This window comes from Amphiprion ocellaris, chromosome 2 (genome assembly GCF_022539595.1).
Source record: "Amphiprion ocellaris isolate individual 3 ecotype Okinawa chromosome 2, ASM2253959v1, whole genome shotgun sequence".
NCBI classification, from domain to species: domain Eukaryota; kingdom Metazoa; phylum Chordata; class Actinopteri; family Pomacentridae; genus Amphiprion; species Amphiprion ocellaris.
Window position 1 is genome coordinate 39029478 of NC_072767.1, and position 21312 is coordinate 39050789.

A 21312-nucleotide genomic window follows, 5' to 3' on the forward strand; every position below is an offset into this window, starting at 1 on the left:
TTTGACACAGCGGTCAAAAAAAAAGTTTTGGTTATTTTAACGAATGCGTTTTCAAACGTGAGGAGCGGGGCGGGACTGATTGAAGTTCAATAAACCTCTTATCTGAGCAACACAAATAGTTTCCCTCCCCCTTCTACACTGCAGCACAGAGGGGGAGGGAAATGCACATAAATGGCCCTTGTTTCGGTCAAACCCGGAGTAGTTAAAGAAGTCACTTCTAAAACACCTAGCACTTAAAATTAACTGGCACCAAGTCTTTTTTTTTTTTTTTTTTTTTTTTTTTTTAAACAAAATGAGAGCTTTCACTAAAGTCCTACTTGCCAGTATATGTGTCGCCTACCTGGCTGTCAAGTGGACTTCACCCAGGTTCGATGCAGGTAAGTGAAGACGGGTTATTGCTACTGTAAAATGTAGGGAATAATTAATTAGCTGCTGACATACTAAATGTATGTCGGTCACTTTAACAGGAACAGACAGACAGCTGGAAAGAGGGTGTTTGTGCTGTTGGACCTGCAGGTGTATGCAACATAGGCGCGTCATTCATGAGCACAATAGTGTGAAGCCATAGAAAAGATATGTATCTAAATGCAATTTTTGTGTCAAATAACACCTGAATGAGACTTATTGACACACAGGTCGAATTGTCAAAGTGCTGTGATTTGTGTTGTTGAAATTCTGTGAGGTAATAAAGTAAGGCATGTGACCAATATTAGAATTTTTACAGCAGATTTGGAAAAATTGCCACTAGTTTTGCATGTACCAGTGATTCCCATATTCAGATGAACAGTAGTGAGCTCATTGGGTGTTACAGAAAATAGACTGTGTGTACTTTTTGCATTTAAATATATTGATATAAAAGCTAAAGCAGGACTTCACTCTCATTGTCATTGTGATATATATATATCAATATATATATGTGTGTGTGTGTGTGTGTGTGTGTGTGTGTGTGTGTGTGTGTGTGTGTGTAAATAGGATCAAAGTATTGTATAATGCAATATAATTAAATGAGATCAAAACTCAGGCCAGTTTATCATAGTAGCATATAGTATAGTGTAGTGTAGTGTAGTGTAGTGTAGTGTAGTACAGTATAGTATAGTATAGTATAGTATAGTATAGTATAGTGTAGTGTAGTATAGTATAGTATCGTATAGTAGAGAAAATTGTTCAGAAGTAAACATTACATAATTACATTATGTAATGTCTAAATTTTGTGTTTTGTTTAAATCCCAAATACCTAATCTCATTCTTAACACCAGATCAATGCATTAATACACGGTTGAGTACTGAGAACTGTGCTAAATTAGCATGGCTTTCCATTTGTAAGGCAGAAAATGTCACTGAACTGTAAAACATTGAGAGAATTATTTTTTAAAAATGCAATCTCCTCGCCTCTCCTCTGCATGGTCAGTTCGCAATTGTGGACCATATGATTAGGACCATGTAAAGTCATCATGTAGCTGATCTGGTGATGACATGCGATACATGCTTATTAGTCCGCTATGAACAAAATAATTTCTGTATAATGATGATAATCTAAGTTTAATGTTCCCCTTGGGAAATTTGGGAGAGGGGGCAAAAACTGAGCGAGTAATTGGCAATAATCTGCTTTCCGCTTGTGACCAAGGCCTGACCAGCGAGAGAACGCGGCTTTTATCCACACAATGAGGACACACTGTATTGTGACGTGTCCACCGTAGACTGTGTAAAATAGTGTTCTATGCACTCTGTGGTTTCCTAAATTAGTGAAATGATGTGGTTTGAGTCTCTAGAGTAGTTTTCACATCTCCCCACACGCTGTTTGTAACAGTTGCAACATTATATGACCTACTGAAAAGCCACCGCCACGACACAGGATCAGAGATTTTTACAACATGTCAACATGCCCTTGGACCTGATGTAAAGCTGTCTAATGAAAACCAATCAAAATCCTTTAGATAACTCTAATTTTCTTATCGACTTACCAAGATTGGCTTATCTCTTCATGATATAGGTTAACAGAAATAGTTCGCACTTGTATTGCACCTTTTAATCTTAGCTGGATTCTGCAAAAGCACTTTACAATGTATTTGTTGTTCACACTCACACAGCAATGAAGACACTTCAGCACATCGAGGGGTCAAAGACCAAACCAGCCTTAAGATTAGTGGACAGCTCATTCATCCGTTGCAGCTACAGCCCCTATGTAATGATTGTAGAGGTCAAATGAGAATCATAGAGAAAACTGAGATTTCAGTGTCATGTTTAAAAATATTATATGTACATATGAAATTAATTTATATAGAGTTTCTTTCTGTTCATCACTATGTGTCTTTTGTTTATTGATGTTGTATAGCCAATTTAAAATGGAATTCACTTGTTTCAGAATCTCTCAAGGGTGCCCGGGTGTTGGTGACTGGGGCCAGCACGGGTATTGGTGAACAAATGGCATATCATTATGCCCGCTTTGGTGCCCAGATTGTTATTACAGCAAGGAGGGAGAAAGTATTACAGCAGGTCAGTGAACTTTACTGACTTTACTTACGAAATGGTATCAAAGCTCAACGTAGTAAAAGCAGTTTACAAAAAATGCTGAGTGCACACATTTTTATTTAGATCTGTGTCCATTTAACAGGTTATTATAATCAGAACTCAGCTGATTGACGTACCATTATAACGTCAACAGTGTGTTCTGGGTTGTACTGGTTTCTGCAGCTGTATTAAACACTTTCTCCATTTTTCTTGATCTTGGCTCATAGGTGGCAGAAAAGTGCCTGAGTTTGGGAGCCCAGAAAGCTCTTTATGTAGCAGCAGATATGGCCAGTGAGTCTGAACCTGCTCAAGTGGTAGATTTTGCTCTGGAGAAGCTGGGAGGCTTGGATTACCTGGTTCTCAACCACATTGGCCCAAGCCCCTTCAGCATGTGGACGGGAGATGTGGATCACATTCGATGGCTAATGAATGTAATGGAGCATTTTGACGGTTTATCGTTACTTAAAATGAAGGGAAGAAGGCCTCTCCCAGTCACTGAATGTCTTTGTGTGCTTTTCAAAGGTCAATTTCTTCAGCTATATTCAGATGGCTTGGAGAGGTTTGGCTGCCCTTGAGCAAAGTAGAGGATCACTGGTGATTGTTTCATCACTTTTGGGTAGGTTTATCTCACAACCAACTGTGAAACATAAGCTGTACAAAGACACATATTGAAGGTCTCATATTGCGCCTCTTTTCAGCAAATGAATGAAAGTCTTTATAATGTGTCTTTCAATTTCACAGCTCAAAACACTGCAAAGATGGTTTTCGTTATGTTCTAAACAGGCTGTTTTTGTGTATGTAGCTTTAATTGGCGCTTCAGAAAGAAAACACTCTCTGTACCTGTCACTGACAGAGCAAAACAGTCAACCACCTGACAGCAGACATAGACATGAATGAGTGTGTGAGACCAGGACTTTTTTTTGTAAAGCTACGAAATATGTTCCAAAAAGAAAGAAGTGAAAATGAATTTGTGACTAGATGAAGTGGGCTTTCAAATTTATTTTTTCTTATCTCTAAAACAGCTGATGATATAGCAGTTTAAGAAGCTCAGTTCTGGAGCTGTCCGTTATACCAACATGTCGTCAATAGCAGATTTCCTTTTTTCTCAGTATGTTAAAGATGAGTTAAGTTTTTAACTAGTGCTCAGAAAAAAAGCGAACGCTTTAAGGTCTAATATAAGACAAAGAAGATCCTGTAGGTTTGAAAGTCCAGAAAAGCTACAACAATTACCTCACCTCTAACACTTTTTGCTGGTTCACAGGTAAAATGTCCAGTCCCTTTGTGGCGCCGTATACTTCAACAAAATTTGCCTTGAATGGATTCTTTGGATCCCTTCAACATGAGCTGGCAATGAACAAAAGCAATGTGTCTTTGTCTATATGCACACTGGGACTCATTGACACCGACTCAGCTATGGAGAAAGTCAAGTTAGTCAAATATATCTGCCCAAACAAATAGCATTACTAATAGTATTTGATATATTTGCATTTGCTAAGTAACAGTAAAAATAAGTGCAGTATTTTTCTGTCTCCTAGGGGTGTCACTAACATACCAGCCTACCCTTCCTCGGACGCTGCCTTGAATATCATCATTACAGGTGCTACAAGACAGTTGGATCTTTTCTACCCCTGGTTCACCTATGTTGTGGCAGCTAGCAAAGATATGTTTCCTTCTGTCACAAACTTTATCATCCAGAACTCCTACACCTACAGCCCATAAAGCACATTGATCTGCAGCACCATTGTACATGAGCTTTGATATACAATTTATGATAAACTGATACACACACTGAACACCATTATACAGTGGACCACACTGTCTATATCTAGTAAATTCCGCTCATTTTCCTCTCAGATTTAGCTTTCATACTCTACTACACCCAATATTGTACGCTAATCTTGGGTTTCCACTTTTCTCATTTTGCTTGTGGTCCAGCTCTAAAATGTCTACAGGGAGAAAAGCTTATGGCTTGAGTTTGTTTCATTTTAGCCTACCTCAGAGAGATTTGCTGCTATCTGCACGGTATAGCCCCTGCTGTTCACCAGCTACTACACCAGTAAGTGTAAACTGAGGAGGGAAAAACACCAGATTCACTACTCATAAGACAGCACATGCTGCAGCACACAATATGAGAGAACACCTCTTCTTCAGCTGTTAATGAAATATCAAACTTTTACATGATTGCTATTCTGTGGTCCAAGAGGAAAACAAATAAACACATTTTCACCTCGGTCATGCTTTGTTTCTTGTGCTTAGTAGCTGTTTTATTAGTTTGTGGTTAATATTTGTCAAGTTTTTAAAGATAATTTTGCTTGTGTTGAGCAGTGGACAGTTGAGATTTTTTTCACCTTTATGTAGCAGTGACAGGTTATGTGGGGGAAAGGGAACAGGGGAATGACATGTAATAAAGAGCCATTCCTGCCAGAAATCAAACCGGGAAGTTACTACTACACACAATGTACCATTAAGTTATCAGGTTAGAGTTTACTTTAGAATTGACAGGAAACAAGAAAAGAGAAAAAGCAGGGAATGACATGCAACAGACCACAGAAGTAAGTCTTTTGCTCAATGAAAACTTCATACAATATAGTAACATGGTTCAGTGGATATGTGAAGTGCAGGAAGGAAGCTAACAGGCTCACACAATGCAAAACCCCAAATACAGTAAATAATAATAATATAGGGTAGTGGGAAACTTGGGAAAGCTAACGAACTTAACAAGAGCTGATGAAAGAAACAGAAAAGCAGAAAAACTAAACCGAAACAAAAGACCAAAATAATCTGATTTGCATTGTCAGAGAAATATTTGTTTAATCGCATCCTAAAGATAAATGCCTTTATATTTGACTGCAGACAACTCAGGAGGGTGGGACTGCTGTATTTAATGGTGCAGTGTTAAATTTACGCATGTTTAGCAGCATTTTTGTTTTCTGTGCGACCATTCAGTCACACACACTCATGCAAACCAAGTCCTCACGCTCAGGCCTGAATCTGAACTAAATTGATTAGTACTTTGAATATCCACATGAGGGCAGTAGTGCCAAAGTAGTGAAGTAACATTTCTGCATCTAGCAACCAGAGGAGTCATTTACAGCTAAAAATTATCTGAGTATCATGTATTTCATTGTAATAATGAAAATTAGTGTGGAATATTTTTATCTTAATTAACCTTGTGGTCATAGATTGAGTCTTCTTTCTTTTTTCTTTTTTTCTTTACATCACCATATCAATACTCCACCTCCCGGTTCCTTTTCCTGTGTTCTCCACCCCTGGGTTCTCCTCTATCTCCATTCTCCTCCACTTCATTTAGTTTCATCCTGGCCACAGTAGGCGTTGCAGACTTCCTACAGAGCAGCACTTTCTCAGTGGCCTCCTTTGTGCCTTTGTTCATCATCCCCAAAGGCACCACAGGCTTCCTGTGAAGCTGTTGGCTCAATCCATCCTGGTGGTCTTTTTCTATTGTAACGCACCCTAGAAGTTGTACCCCGCTGTTAAAGCAGTTTTCTACAGGAGTGTACTGTCCTTGTCACCTAAAAAAAAATTTAAAACTCACTAAAATTGGTAGTGTAGTTTGAAAAGTTAGGACACCAGTTTTTGGATACATCTAAATGAGATTCTAAACCAGGAATAGGAGGCCCTGAATCTGTAGCACAGAAGTCTGTACAGCTCACTTGGATTCTCCTGTTTCCTGTGGCTGATATGACTGATGGCGTGAAGTAATTGGAATACATGTTCTCTCTGCCCTTATCTTGACACTCTTGATGATTTGAGAGGATTGTGAAGATGGCATAATCTCTCTGTAGATACTGTGGAATGAAAAAAAAACTCTTTCCCTTCCACTTCCCTCCTACTGTCTCTTCCTCTGTCACACATGCTCACACAATGCTGGGGCCTCCTGGAGAGACGAGCAGCCGTGGCCTGGGAGAACAGCCAGAAACACCTGCAACAGATTAGTGCTCCTAATGCAAGGTAATAAATCCTCTCACCCTTCTCCAGCATCTCTATCTCCACCATGCATGGATCTCATAGGCTGAGGAGCACCCACCCACAACACTGTTGGTAACATGGGCACAGAAAATATAGTAAACACCAATGTATTTGGATTGTCTTTTTCTGTCATTATCACTCTGCTGCAAATTAAACTACACTCCTCTTACATAATCGCTATACTTTTTTCCTATCATGGAGGTTTTCCACAGGCTTTAGCCTGGAATCTGTATCAAGATCAAACATTTTCATTGTGACTTCAAACAGCCAGGGCCAAGACCAAAGCCAGGGCTGGCTGCTTTACTGACTGCACATAAAACTTGAAAGGTGGCAGACTGATTAGCCAATCAGACTCCTACTTAATGAACTTTGTAATGGAGGTGTTTTAACATATTACTTCATCTCTATATCTACAGCTACAGACAGGCTGTAGGTGTGCTACAGTAGTAAAATCAAATGAAATGTGAAGTCAATAACCTTTTACCACGTAGCACACAGTTCTACATCTGCACACAAAGTTTGCTGATGCAGCAGTGTCATGTTTCACACTATAGTCACCTATCCATGGAAATAATCCAGCACACTTCAACCGTCATGTACTGGGCCCAGTTTATGATTCTTTCTTGTCCTGCTTCTTTGAGCACAAAGGACACCAGTCCACAAATCTCTAACTTCATCCATCATTTACGTTGAGCTCTACAGGACGGACAACCTTGGCGTTCACACAGCTATACAGTATCTCGCATATTTGCTGGCTCGTGTGTATTCTCTGTGTATTTTAAATGAATCATGTCTACCACTGCAGTCAGAATAGGAGACCGAATGATGAAAATGGGAAACCAGAACCTCGTGTGACAAGCAAATGTAAACAAAGGAGTGGTAAAAAGGTAACGCACATGATGTCTTTGTATTGCTGTAAACCTACAATGTGACACAAGATTTTACTCTATAGTTCATCTGTTGATATCAATTACTGAAAAACTCAATCACACACAGAAAAAATGCAAAGACATATATGAAATGAATAAATGACGCCATTTTCTTACAGAAAACACTAAGGAATAGTTCAAAATCCTGGAAAACAGACTTAAATGAGAGGACCGACACCCGTCTTGTATGTGAGCAATATAGCGATGGCAGCAACTTAGCTTAGCTTTAGCATAAAGGTCAGTAACTCCATTAGTTTCCTTGCAGTTGAGTGGTTTTTGTGCAAACTGAACAGAAGAGATGCAATGTGTTAAAAAATGTGCTTTAGAGGTGGCGATTGGTGGATTTGGTTGCATTTGAACAAAACCAGGCGAATTGTTTCTCCATGTTTTTAGGCTATATGCTAAGCTAAGCTAATTGACTTGCTCCAGCAACATATTTAAAGATTTAACAAGAAAATGGTGTTGATTTTCTTATCTAATTGCGCTTTTTGAAAGATACTGGAGTCCAACAGTTGCTTGCATTTTTTTGTTTTTTGTGCAAATTGAACAGAAGAGATGAAATGTGTTAAGTGAGCTTCAGAGGTTGTGATTGGTGGATTTGGTTGCATTTGGACAAAGCTAGGTTAGTTGTTTTCCCCTGTTTTTTCGTTTGTATGCTAAGATAAGCTAGTTTGTTTGCTTTAGAGACACATTTAAGTGAGAAAGTGTAAATTTTCTTATCTAATTGCACTTTTTAAAAGATATTGGAATTTTACTGATCATTAAACTGAACTGTGTCAAATGTACCCTTAAAATTCTCCTATAGAAAACCCTGAAAGAATACAACATATTGGAAAACAGACATTCTTTCCTAGAGTAGACAAGCATAAATGCCAGTAGCTCCTCTAGTTGCCTTGCAATTTTTGTTTTTTTGTGCAAATTAAACATAAACGTTGCAATGTGTTAATAAGTGAGCTTTAGGGGTGGTGACAGGTGGATTTAATTGCACTTAGATGGAGCCAGGTTAGCAGTTTCCCCATGCTATGCTAAGCTAATTGATTCAGCAACGTACTGAAACAGCACAAAAGAGTGTGGTGTCAATCTTCTCACCTAATTCTTATCAAAATAATGAATATTATGCTATTTCTCAAATGTTTTTGGTGAAGTTATTTCGTGTTATATTGTGAATTCTTTCAAAAATGAAGTTATTGTGCAGATAGTAGCAGCAGTAGCTAAGTGTACTGCTATATGCTGAAACATAATGTTGCTGAATCAACCAAACCCATGAACATATATTGCTTCTAAGACAGATACTGTAAGCATTCAATATTCAGAATCTCTTTCATGTGTCAAATTTCATCCATTTATTGGCTCTTCAAATGAAAAACCTGCCATTGATCCACGTTGTTGCGCGAGCTGATTAATTTCCAAAAGAATGTTAATCTTCCCCCGAATACCGCACTTGTGCATGACCTCTGAAAAGTTTTCACAAAACATTGAGCTATGATAACAAAAGGAGAGAGTGAGCGAGGGAGACAGAGGAGGGGGGGAGTAGCGAGATGAAAACCTATGAAAGGGAGCGTCAGGGTGAATAAAAAGTGTGGGTGTGAGAGGTGGCTGAGGTGGCCCTGTGACCCCTGACCTCCTTCCCCCAGGTCCATTCAGAGCGGCACAATGGTTGACACCTGTGTCCTTTCAGTCCTGCTTCTATTATTATTTACATCAGTCAGTGGGGGAGAGAGGGGAAGACAGAAAGAGGCCAGAGGTGCTGTGAAGCAGAGTGCACCAGCCTCACGCCAACAACTCTTCCCTCCCCTCCTTCGCTCTTTCAAAGACAGGTGCCTTCCTATCGCTCTCTCTCTCTCTGTCTGCCAATCTGTTTCTCTCTAATTATTTCAGATAACTCCAAACACGTCGGCGGAAGCAGAGCATCCACAAAGAGGACAGATGGGGTGTTTTTACATCCTGTACCTAATGGTCTGACGTTGCTGCATCCCTGCTCCTCTGTATCATCATTAACACAGAGGGCATCGGGTTAGATTTGGGGTAAAAGGGTTTTTTAATTGATATTTTGGAATATTGACAAGCAAGAAATAACAAATAGCTTATTTCTGTCAAAAAAAATGAAACAATTCAAGGTTATGTGCATGCATGTTTGCCAAATCCAGCATGTTTTTGCAGCAGCACCTATCACAATGAGAGCAATTCCAGTTCCTGTAAAATATGGAGCATGTAAAACTTTCATGATATTCCCGGGACAATCCTTTCGTTATGTTCTTGTCATTTATCCCCTTCTCTTGCTGATCAGGCTGGTTGGGGGGGGGGTCACAGGGAGCATGGGTGGCAGGCTGAGGGTTACATGAATTCTTCTTTTTCTTTTTTCTTTTTTTTTCATTGGGGGAGAGAATGCCCAATTAACAAAGGATAAGAAGTGAACCGTAAACACCCTCAACAAGGCCCAACAAACCTACAAGAACAAGCGCTCTCTCTCTCTCTCTCTCTCTCTCTCTCTCTCTCTCTCTCTCTCTCTCTCTCCCTCCCTCACCCCTCTCTGCTGACCACTCCTCCCCCCACCTCCCCCCTTGCTCTTGCTCACTCACTCTCTCTTCCACTTCCCCTCACAAAAGGAAGGCTCAGAGCTTACAAAGTGCCAATTAACACTGAATGTTTGCCCCTCGCACCTCCCTCTCTGAACTGCTGACAGCTCTGGTGTTTGGGTTAATACCAAAGGCCTGCAAAGAATTATAATTCTCCTCCTTGCCCCATCCCCACCCCCCCTACCCGCCACCACCCCCTTCTCTCTCCCCTCTTCTATCCTTTTATTTTGTTTCCAATGGGGTGGTTTTACAGTTCAATGCACAGTCAAAGGGTGATATAAAATGACTTTCCCAAGAATTTCATTTGGGGAGAAGAGGGGCTGGAACCAGGGATAGCAGGGACACTGGTGAGACAGAGGGGGACAATGGAGAAAAACTATAAATTAGCAGCAAAAAGACATCATAAAGACCTGTATAAAAATATAAGCGTCGTGTGTTGATAATGGTTTTCTTCCCTTTTACAAGCATAGAATGATCAATCACTCTTATCTCTGTCACTGATTGAGATATTTGCATTATTATTATTTGCATTTTTTTCCTCAAATTTTTCAGCTCTCATAGCGTAGCATAATTTATGCAAAAAATATAATAATAATACAAACATGATCCCAGTTTGTACACACGTTCTCTTTCTCATCCACTGGAACTGTAGGTCCCAACTGAGTTGACGATAGCTGTGTGGGTCATTTATCACAGGCGAGGCTGATGGCTACGCTATGCTTGTTTTTCTCCCTTGTAAACCCCAATAAATCAGCCCATAGTGAATAAAGGAGTGGCCGGTAAGAAGAGGTGAGAGGGTTAAACTCTGGGAGAAACAGAGACCACTAGATTTTTTAAAGGGAGCTTCTGCTTGGACTCAATTCTCTGCCTAAACTGGGTCTGCCTCGACAATTTATGACCTCTTGGGACCAGGTCTGTGCTCTCCTCTTTCTTTACTTTGGGTTGAGGTCTCCAGTTAAAATGGGTTATTCTTGTGGATGGAACAAAGCGTAAACTGGATTTTCCTTTTGTCCAGAAAAAAAGCCTTGTGGGTCCTTTTAAGTCACAATATAGCATGAAAACAATATGTAACTCATTTTTAATAGATGATTTGACTTAACTGGAAGCATTTTTTCTGATTTAATCTGCTAATTAAAGGGATTTTTTGTTTTACTTTTCCACATAGCTAAGCTAGACATTAGAGTGTTATCAGTCTTCTCATCTATCTCTCAATGAATGCAAATAATCAGATTTCCCAAGAGGTTAAATTGTCTAAAAAAATATCAAAAAGCTGAAATAGTTCTCAATTAGTAATATTAATTACCCAACTTTATTATTTTCCAGAGAGGAACAAGGGAGTTTAAATAAAAGGCCTTCCTGTTAGGATGTCATCCAAGCCCTAACAAAAGAGGCTGAGCGGTGCTGCCGATGTGGAACCGAGCCAGTCTGGCTTTATTTACATTCAAGTAAGGGGAGCTGAGCAGAGAGCTGACATGACCTGACACGGTTCATGGTTCCACCAGTGAAGGCTTGCTGGGCCTCTACCTCAACCTCGGTAACCCTGGGGTCAAAATGCAGCCTCTCCGGGATGAAGGCGGCTGGAGAAGCATGTGACTCCAGCCTTTGCTCTAAATCCAGAATTCTGGGCTTTACTTAAGATAAGGGGAGTGCAAAATGGGAACTTATACCTCGAGGCGATAGATAAAGAATTCATGTGGGAGTGAAAAAACAGTATGCGTGTGCATGGAATCAGATTTCCACATTTCCAGACATATGATCAAGCTACAGTATATCATTTTTATCGGAAGATTTATTTGGAAACAGGTGCTCCTCCTCTGGCCCGAGCTGCGAGGCAACAAAGGAGCACTCGCTTTCCTCTCAGTAACATCTGATTCGCATGAACTGTAATTTTTGCTTGCCAAATGACAGATCCAGAGGTCAGCGATGTGGCTGTGTCAAATGAGGGTCATGAGAAAAGCAAAAATGGGGCTAGAATTAGATGAACGTCAAAATTTGCTCAGGTTTTTGTCTCCGGAACGATAAGGGGAGGGCTAAGTGGAAATGCAGGTCGGTGAAATAGAATTTCCTCTTTCCTCCATTTTGACATTCTTCTCTCCCCTACCGGTGGTGTGTGCATGTCTGGAGTCTGTGTGACCCCCTTTAGCGCTGAGCAAAACAGAGTAGACCTCTCGAAAAAGCCCTGTGGGACCGAATTCTGGCCCAGGATGCACGACTGTTGTGCACCAGCGTGGATCCTGGGCAGTAACTCACCCTCACTGTCTGTGGGTTTGGGATGGTGCGGAGGTAGGGGTGAACTGCAGGTCAGCCATGGAAAAGCTTACTTTATTGTCTGTCTGGGAGAATGAAGGATAGAGGAAAGAGAGAGACAGAGAGAGGGTGAGGGTGGATGGGAGAGGAGGGAGGCTGGCAGTTGGGCAAGAGGGGAAGAAGAAGACGAGCAGGGAGATTAAGAGGAACGAATTAGAAATTAGGAAAAGAGAAGAGGATTTCACATGTAGGGAGCTGGAGAGATAAAAAAAAAAGAAGTGTGGAGGTAGAGAGGTGGATACCACTTACTCCACACGTCAGTCTCCCTCATCTGTGATTTTCATCTTTTCCATATGGCAGAGTGAAAGACAGATTCCCGACAGTAGAATAGCTGTAAGGCACATGGCTATCTTTAAAGCTGAGCCAACACCCTTGACACAGTATTTGTGTCAAACAGCAGATCAAAAGGAACTCTTCCAGTGTGTATGTGCTCGACACTATAAGTAAAGGGCTTATGGAATTTATATTGAGTGCACTTGACAGTTTTTGAAACGGCATACAAAATAGCTCAGATAGGGGCACTCAGTGGAGAGAATCTATTATGAAGCAGATTTGTAGATTTCTCTGGGTTATCAAATGAGATGATTTCTACCAGATTTCAAGTGTCGAATTTCTTCGTTGAAAGTGATTGATGAGTGCTCGGTAATTGTTCATTGTGAGGAGATGTCAGAGGGAGACAGCGTGTCACCTCGCAGTGAGAGTAAAAGAGCCGGCAAATGGAAGTGATTACATCTAATATTCTCCATCTGGGAGCGATTGCCTCAGAAGAGGAGTTTCAAAGAGGAGTACGGCGGGGAGAAAACAGTAATTTGCACAGGATTTACAAATCTCCTGAATCAAATTTGGGAATCTTTGTGCACATCTTGTTCTGTTCCCTCCAGACAATCACTCATGAAATGCACACACACATGCACAAACAACACCACGCAAGCAACTCACTCTGTTCTACTGCACACATGCGTGTAGTTTCTGTGAGGCTGCCAGAGAGCAACGTTGTAATATTCACTGCAGCGAAGTTGGATTTGGAGGCTCACACATCAATACTCTATATATCTTGCTGTCTGTCTGCGAGCAATCACAAACCACCCAAGAAATGGTTGCCAGTGTGTCAGAGTTGAGCCGGAGCCAGGTCAGAAGTGATCAAAGAGCGCTGAGGAGAGAGGCAGCGAGAGAGAGAAGGGGGTTATCTGGTCCCAATTACATTCAATCATGGGAAATTGGCAAAGTGCAAAGCGAGAGAGATCTTCATGATGAGAGCAGGAGGCCAGATGAGCCGAGGTGGTCTGCCGACATTTCTGACTTGACAGAGGAGACGGGAAAATGAACATTAGGACTCTGGTCACAAAGTGTTTTGTCCATTTTTTAATCCAGAGTATTTCGGGACCACAGTGATCCTAATTTAACTACTCTCTTGTTTTCACTCAGATTCTTTCATACTTAATGAAAATAGGGAAAGAAAAATTACAACAGGATGTTTTTGCTAATACAAAACATGGCATACAGATGGGTGAAAATAAAAGCAAGAGGAAATTAACCCTTTACACTACAATGATGGGATCTGCTGGCTCGGTTTTGCTATATGGGTCATTTTGCTGGAACAATTTGGGTAGCTGCAAATCAATACAAAGGTGGTCTGTGTGATCACCTCATTATCCTGTGCTGAAACATTTCTATGCTATGGCCTTCACCTGATCTCAACCCAACTGAACACCAATGGGAGATTTTTGCGCCAACAGCATTCTTCACCACCAACATCAAAACACAAAATGAGGGAAAATCTTTTAGAAGAATGGTGTTTATTCCTTCAGTAGAGATCCAGAGATATAGAAAGTTAATGCCAAGGTGCACTGAAGCTGTTTTGTAAGACAGTTGATGTTGGTTTTTCCTTTAATTTGTCACCTGTTTTTACATGTTATCTGTTATTCTTCATAAGGTACATGCTGACAAAAGAAATTGAAATGTTATGCAAACAAATAATCAGCTTTGAGCAGTGATGCATTGCATTTGTAATGCATTACAGTAATATTGCATTTTTCAGCAACAAGTAGTGTAAGAGTTAAAATTGCAAAATTGCATTACTCATCATTCTAGTGCTGTATTGACTTTGTGTTTGCAAATTGGTCTGTCAGTAAAATGATAACTAAAGAATAGACATGCATCTCCTGGTTACTCCAGATGTATTGTATTAAGTTTTATCTATATATTGTAACATCATCTGTTTCTAGAGGCTGGACTGAATTGGAGAAAAAAAGTGCATTTAAGTACGTTACTCCTCTCACTTTGAATCAGCTGCAGAATTGCCTGGATCGTATACAGTTGATCTTAGTAAGTTAATTCAAAGCAACTCTGTGACTTGGAAGCAGATACATGTTTTGACTGACTGACAGTGATGACGTGACACATATTTTTGCGATTTTATGATACCATAATGCACACTTAATCTTCATGCAAACCTTATTTAAAGAGACCATGTTATGCCTTGTGGGATTTACCCTCTCCTTTACAATACGTCTACAAGGGCGTTTTAAGACACAAGGGATCACGCCGGGTTTCAGCAGTGGACGCTTCATGGGTGTACAACTTGGCAATGTCTAGACAGATGACTGACAGCTACTCTTCAACCTCCTGCAGCCACACAGACATTGGCTGTACCTGATTGGACAAATGTTTCACTCTGAGGTTGCCTGATTCTGGATTTTAAACCACATAATATGGCCATTCATTCCTCCTTTATTATGAAAACAGGTCACCAAAATGTATTTCTGAAAACACTTGAGGGAGGTTGATTGGTTGGTTGGTTGGTTGGTTGGTTGGTTGGTTGGTTGGATTCTTTGGTTGACTGGTTGCGAAATCAAACTCAGTGAAGTAGCCCAGACCTCAACTTTATGCAAATGAGGAGCAGGCAACAGGATGCCTGCTCAAAACACATCACGCCGCTACTAGAATGCAAGAATAGCTGCTTACATAGAGTGAATGGAAAGTGTTGAATCTTTGATCCTGTGGACACGTACCACAGATGTGTTATAGCATTTTTGTGCATGTAAAAGGTCTGCAAACTAACAAAACCCAAACTCCACAGCAAGGGGAGTTTTTCTCACCCACAAAAAACGCGTCTCCTTATCTGCCAAAAACGCCTCATTTGAAACCTTGACTTTTCTTCCGCTACTTATCTGCGTCATCATGTAACACATTTGCATAACACGTGTACTGCAGCTAGTTTGGCCCTTAAACAAAGAATGAGCAGCTTTCTGCACAGTCTGCCACTATTTCCAATATTATAACCCCTGCTAATGTTCCATGTGCTTTTCTGGTTATATAAAGGTTGAACTTTTTTATAACCAGCTCTCTATCATTAGCCACTGGTATTACAGCATTCGGCAGTCGTCTGGTTTACTTCACAGGTGGAGGCTGAGGGTTGGCGCTTCATTCAACCACTGTGGCTGACATTAAACAAGCTGTCAATGCTCAGTAAATACCTCCAAACTGCACAATGACTGCTTGTTGAATGTGTGTTCCTAAAATCTTTGACGAAGCCTGGATGAGTAATAAAACCAAAAAGTAATGCTATTCATTTGTAATGTAATAACACTGTAATTATGTTGAAAAATAGTCATTTGTAATGTGTAGATAAGTTCATTTTTCAAGTAACTTGTCCAACACTAGAATTAAAATATTCTGCCAACACTTTGTAAACTCGATGCCTTGCTTAAGCAAGATCAGGACTTTAAAACTGTTAAGGATCACAGATTTAAATAATTAACTGCTGATAATGTGTGACAATGCAATGATAAGTTGAGGGAACTTTAAAAGATGATCTGGCTCAAACAAAGGTTTTCTTTGTATACGAAAGGAGTTGAACAGACTACATTTCCCCACCTAATGAATGTTGATAAAGAGAGAGGAGATAACCAAACAGGCATAACAAAAGGGATTTCTCCTACTGTGGGTTTCACTCTGATTTGTCAAGTGGTTTCTTCTCTGCTGTGATTGGCTGGAGGCTCCCACCAAAGAATGCCAACAAAAAAGTGACCCTCCACTGAGCAGCCTCCATCCCCCACCTCACCCTCTCTGCTCCGTGTCCCTCACCCATCCAACCCTCCTTTCGTCTCCTAACCCTCAACCACCTCTCCCCTCTCTCCCCCTCTCCCTCTCATTCTCTCCCAGTTGCCTCACGGCTTGCTGTGACCCATCTTGCACCTCCCGAAGCCCACAACAGACGCTTGGTGTGTGAAGAAGGTCAGGAGTTCAGGCTTGGCTGAGGCTCCATTCCTCCCTCTGCACAGACGAGGCCTGCCCTGCGGGTTTATAATTATCTGCCGTTGGCATTCAGCACAGGTTCAAGCACAGTGCAAGCGCTGGCACCAGCGTGGGGGGATGTGCTTGGCTACACACTCGGTGATTAGTTGTCCCTAATTGTCAGTTCCTTGTTCCTTTTTACCTTTCTCTCCCTCTCTCCCTTGTCTCTCTCCCTCTCACCCGTTAAAACATCTTTACATAAAACTCGCCGCTTGGTTTATTGTCCCAAAAATGCACTCAGCTGTACCCTTTTCTGTTTCGGTATTCTTTGGATTAGTCTTGCAATATTTTATAATTCCTCTCACAAAAAGCAAAAAGTCTGCTCTGTGGCATCAGGGCACGAGGGGCACAGATTCATACATGCATAAACTCTAACTGAATGCCGAGAACATGCAGTGGACTTCAGAATTTTTCAGCTCACAGGTAAATTCAGAGTTGGACTGCATTCATTCTTGACTCAGGATGCATGAATAATGGATGTTTTTTTTATGTGCCGTTGTTTTTATGATAAATTTAATGTGCTGCTTTTGAAATCTTACTGACAGCAAATGCAAAAAACACTATAAAATCCTTTCAAGAGAAATCATGAGGACACCTAAAATTCTACAGCCTCCACAGATGGTCTGTATTGGCCAAAGTCGCTGTCATGGGAAAACGAGCTGGCCTTCAAACTGTTACATTCTTACCTGAATTTGTTTAAGACTTTGCATAAAACTAAGCATTCTCCATACTCTCCTTGAACTTGCTGAATTTCAAAATTTCCACAGTATTGTGTTACTGCATTGTGAATTTATTTTCAGCTTGAAAAAGAATACAAATCTTTCTCTCCCAAATGTTGCACTTTATCTTGTGATTCACTGTGGATTTTTCTCTTCGTTCTTTTGAGGAGCGACTGAGTCAGTTCCACTCAAAGGTGAATGTGTGCTTTCCATCAGGCATTTATATTGGCACTGACAGGCAGTGTGATAAATGACACTGGATAAATCCATTCTTCAATGCCTTCAGAGATGTCTCTGCGCCATTAGTCACTCACACTAGAGATCTCTGCAAGAGTCCATCATTGCTGCTCTGAGAAACACATCTGCAGACCTTGAGACAGACCCTGAAATGGGCTGACAACTGAACCAATACTGTTGGGGGCTGTTGGGGGGGAAGAAAAAGGGGAACAGCAGTCAGGCAGATGTGTGGGCTGGATCGCTGCCAAAGCAGGGCCCGTCATCCTACAGCAGGCCCTTCATCTCTATATGAGTGAGGGGGAAAGAGAGAAGGAAAGAGGGAGAGATGTGGAAAACAGCAGGGAGCAGGAGGAGTATAAGGGGGGCATGGATAGATTTTGTACAAAGGCTATTCCTCCATCTGAGAACATCCTCCAAACTTCTTGGCGTCATTACACCGTGACTGTACAGCCACAGTTCAGTCGGCAGTGCAAGTCGATGTTAGGGTGAAAACAACAAATTGAATTTGAAATAATTTATCGTGCAAACACCTCACTGAATGCAGCACCTTGAATGGCCTATTATTCTTTGACATTTTAGTGGAAAGTAGAACTAGTCCTTTGAGCCCTCCATAAAAATCTATATTTAACACATGCACAGATGGTTGGAATAAAAACCCACATTTGCCCCCTCTTCCCCTCTGTTTTTGGTGCAAGGAAGAAGTTGAGATTTTTGCCAATTTCCAAGAGCTGTGTGAGATGAGACATGGACTTTTGACAGGTGTTTGTTTGAATATCAAACAGAGCCATGGAGGCCTGCAGATGGCAGGCAGATTGCATTCCAGACAGGGGCTTCGGTCTGGGCCCAGAGCAGTGGGGGAGAGCCCATCTTTGCTCTTCAATGGTTCTCCAGGGGAACAGATTTAAAAACCTTTCGTCCACATGACCGTCATCATCATAGGCATCATTGTGGCCTTCACCCCTGGAAGAAGGGGCCTGTGGATGGGTTTGTCCACTCTGGAACAGCACAGTACTTTGTTTTTCCATGAGCTAGTTGCAGAAATGGACTCAGTGTTGAGTCACAATAGTTGCTCGACTTAGGTTTGAGCAAAGGTTTAGAGTTTAAAAGAATTTGTTTCTGCATCCTGTATTGATGGGTTACATGGAGACAGTGTCCAGGGACAGTGTTTAGTGTCAAGCTATGTGCAGGTTGGGGCTAGAGGTATACAGTTTACACTATTTAAGAGAAAGCACAAACCCACTGTAAAATTATTACCCAAACTATCAGCTGTAAACATCCATCAGTTTACACACTGACTTCCTGGTTCGAGTTACTGCACCCTACCATAGCTGTGTGTACAAGCTGTCTTCCTGTGGGGGATAAATGCTGTCATTTCAGGTTCAGTTTAACCTCAAATCAAGTCACTTAGATAATGTGTGTTTCTTGCGATGTGAAACTTTCCCATATCTGAACCAAAGTGTAACAAACATAATTTTAATTGAACAGATATGGATTATTAGTATTGTGATTATAAACTATGTCAATGTAATCAATAAAACAGCAAGGACTTTCAAAAAACCTCATTTCTATCCTTTATCGAGGATGTTTTCTATCCTCGCCTGATCTTGACATGACTGAGATACTCATCTGAGCCTTAAAAAGAGGTAAAATTACTCCATCTAAGACTGTTTTAAGCACCATGGTATTACGGTGAAGGATCTGGAGAACCACACAAGACAGGAAATTGCTGGCAGAGAAGTGGTCAAAAAGTAGTTGGCACCATTTTTGAGGAAAGCCTAAGCATCAGCTCCGCTGCCCCAGGTGTGTGCTTCAAAGACTGGTTTCAACAGCTGCACTCGAGCCCACCAGAAAGCAGAGCTCCAAGTGACGTCATCAGTGATCATGGTAGACCAAGAGAGATCATTGTTTATTCTAGAATTTTTTTAAAAATCCATTTACGCTGGACTAAACAATAGTTCCATACAACCGTCTCACTCAGAGGAGAAGTTGCAGAGATTTATCTGAAGTTTTTACTCTTGAGTTTCCCATCTGGTGCGTCGGCTGGATGATAGCCTGGCTAGCTGGCTACCTGACAGACTTTCTGGAGAAATAAAATGAGAGTGGGAGGAAGGTATGAATAGCTGGCGAGGTGCACTTTGGTGAGTCAACAGACACCAGTCACTGCCAGCAAAAGGTCCATGTGTTGTAGAGCTAACGGAGATGCAAGCAGATCTGTTTGTTTGTTCTGGACTCCATGCTCTGCCTCTTCACTTTCAATTTCTCACATAAATCCTAATTGTGAGCTCTTGATAGTTTGTTGTGTGTCTTCAGTGGTAGTTTGTTTCAAAGCTGTCATACTGGACATGTGAATAGGAAGTGTAGAGAACTGTGTGGAGTGACCAGAGAGAATGTGAAGGACTGAGGAGTGGATGAGAGGCCTGTGTGCTCGGATCCGTTCTGCTGCCTTACCCTGAAGAACATGGCCAATGTCAACAAAAGCCAGGCCACAGCTTGCAGCTCCTGCCCACTCATACATCACCTGTTTGTGTCTCATTACATAACCTCTGTAGAGAACAACTGCTCAATGTAGTTCTGTTACTTCTACAGTTTTTTTTTTATTTGACAGTCGAGGCTCAGCAGCTGTATCTCTGTTCCTTTTCCATGCAGCTTAAAAAGTTTCTAAGGACTGAAGCAGAAACACGAATCCCCAAAAGGGAAGGTCAAAATTCCCCAAGGTTCCATTTTTTTAGTATTATTTTTGTAGAATGGAGAGATTTTTCACACACACACACACACACACACACACACACACACACACACACACACACACACACACACACACACACACACACACACACACATATATATAAATACACACATATATATACATACATAAAGGAATTCAAGACCATCTGCACTCTTAAGAAAAAAATCGACACAACATGTACCAGATGTGCTTTTAGGCTCCACGGCCAATTCTCCATCAGCAGCCTGCACTCTCCTTCCCCTGAGGGTGGCGGGCCGGCAGCATGCATAATGTCTGAGCTGTTTCATGCAACAGGTAGCCTCAATTTCCACATTCACCCCCACAGCTTTGTAGCAGAAAAAGGAATTCTGTAGATCTCTCCCTGTAGAAGAGAGTCTGTTCACCCTACAGCTCCATTGTGAACGTCCCCATGCTGCTTTCTACTGTAACAATGACCTGTGGATGAATGCACCTCCTCCCACTTCAGCCTCCACCCTCCCCTGACCCCGGCAAGGGGTGAAGACACAAGGCTATTTTCTTAACCCTGATTGCAAGACAAACAGAACTCACAGGGAAAGGATCCGGAGCCAAATTTGTCTTTTAATTCTAAAAAGATTGCCAAGGAGGGTGCACTGAATGGAATGTTTGACTCCCATCTTTCCGAGAGTTAAGGGGGTCGGACGCTAGTCAAGCAGAACCGAGGATTTAGTGGCTTTTTATTAGGAGGCTTCTCTCTTTAAGTCAGACAACTTCAATCAAGGTTACTGAGAATTGTTCCTCCCATAAACATGGAAAGTTTTCATTGTACTTTCACTCCGACAGAAACCACATGACACGGGTAATTGTGAAAAGCCAATAAAATAGCCCACATGCTAACACTGGCCTGACATTATGACAACAGAATGTGACCACATTGCCGTAAACGAATTCAAACAAGTGACTCCTGCCACTCATCTGGAACAGAGACTTTTTTTCATATAATATGAATCAAATCTCAAGTATTTGTTTCTAGAAAAGGCTGATGAGCA

General features: G+C 41.2%; 1 protein-coding gene across 1 annotated transcript; it reads left to right on the forward strand.

Annotated features, from left to right (window-relative positions):
- The first annotated feature begins 229 nt into the window (after positions 1–229).
- Positions 230–4739, forward strand: hsd11b1la (hydroxysteroid (11-beta) dehydrogenase 1-like a). The gene is made up of 6 exons (XM_023285381.3): positions 230–377; positions 2363–2493; positions 2736–2939; positions 3031–3124; positions 3770–3935; positions 4044–4739. Exons 1-6 carry the CDS (start codon positions 293–295, stop codon positions 4225–4227), a joined length of 864 nt encoding a protein of 287 aa, XP_023141149.1. The 5' UTR covers positions 230–292; the 3' UTR covers positions 4228–4739.
- The last annotated feature ends 16573 nt before the right edge of the window (positions 4740–21312 follow it).

Coding starts and splice junctions, on each gene's coding strand:
- hsd11b1la (XM_023285381.3), top strand. CDS start 293: ATGAGAGCTTTCACTAAAGTCCTACTTGCCAGTATATGTGTCGCCTAC. Junction 2,494..2,735: donor GGGAGAAAGTATTACAGCAG/GTCAGTGAACTT, acceptor CTTGGCTCATAG/GTGGCAGAAAAGTGCCTGAG. Junction 3,125..3,769: donor GATTGTTTCATCACTTTTGG/GTAGGTTTATCT, acceptor GCTGGTTCACAG/GTAAAATGTCCAGTCCCTTT.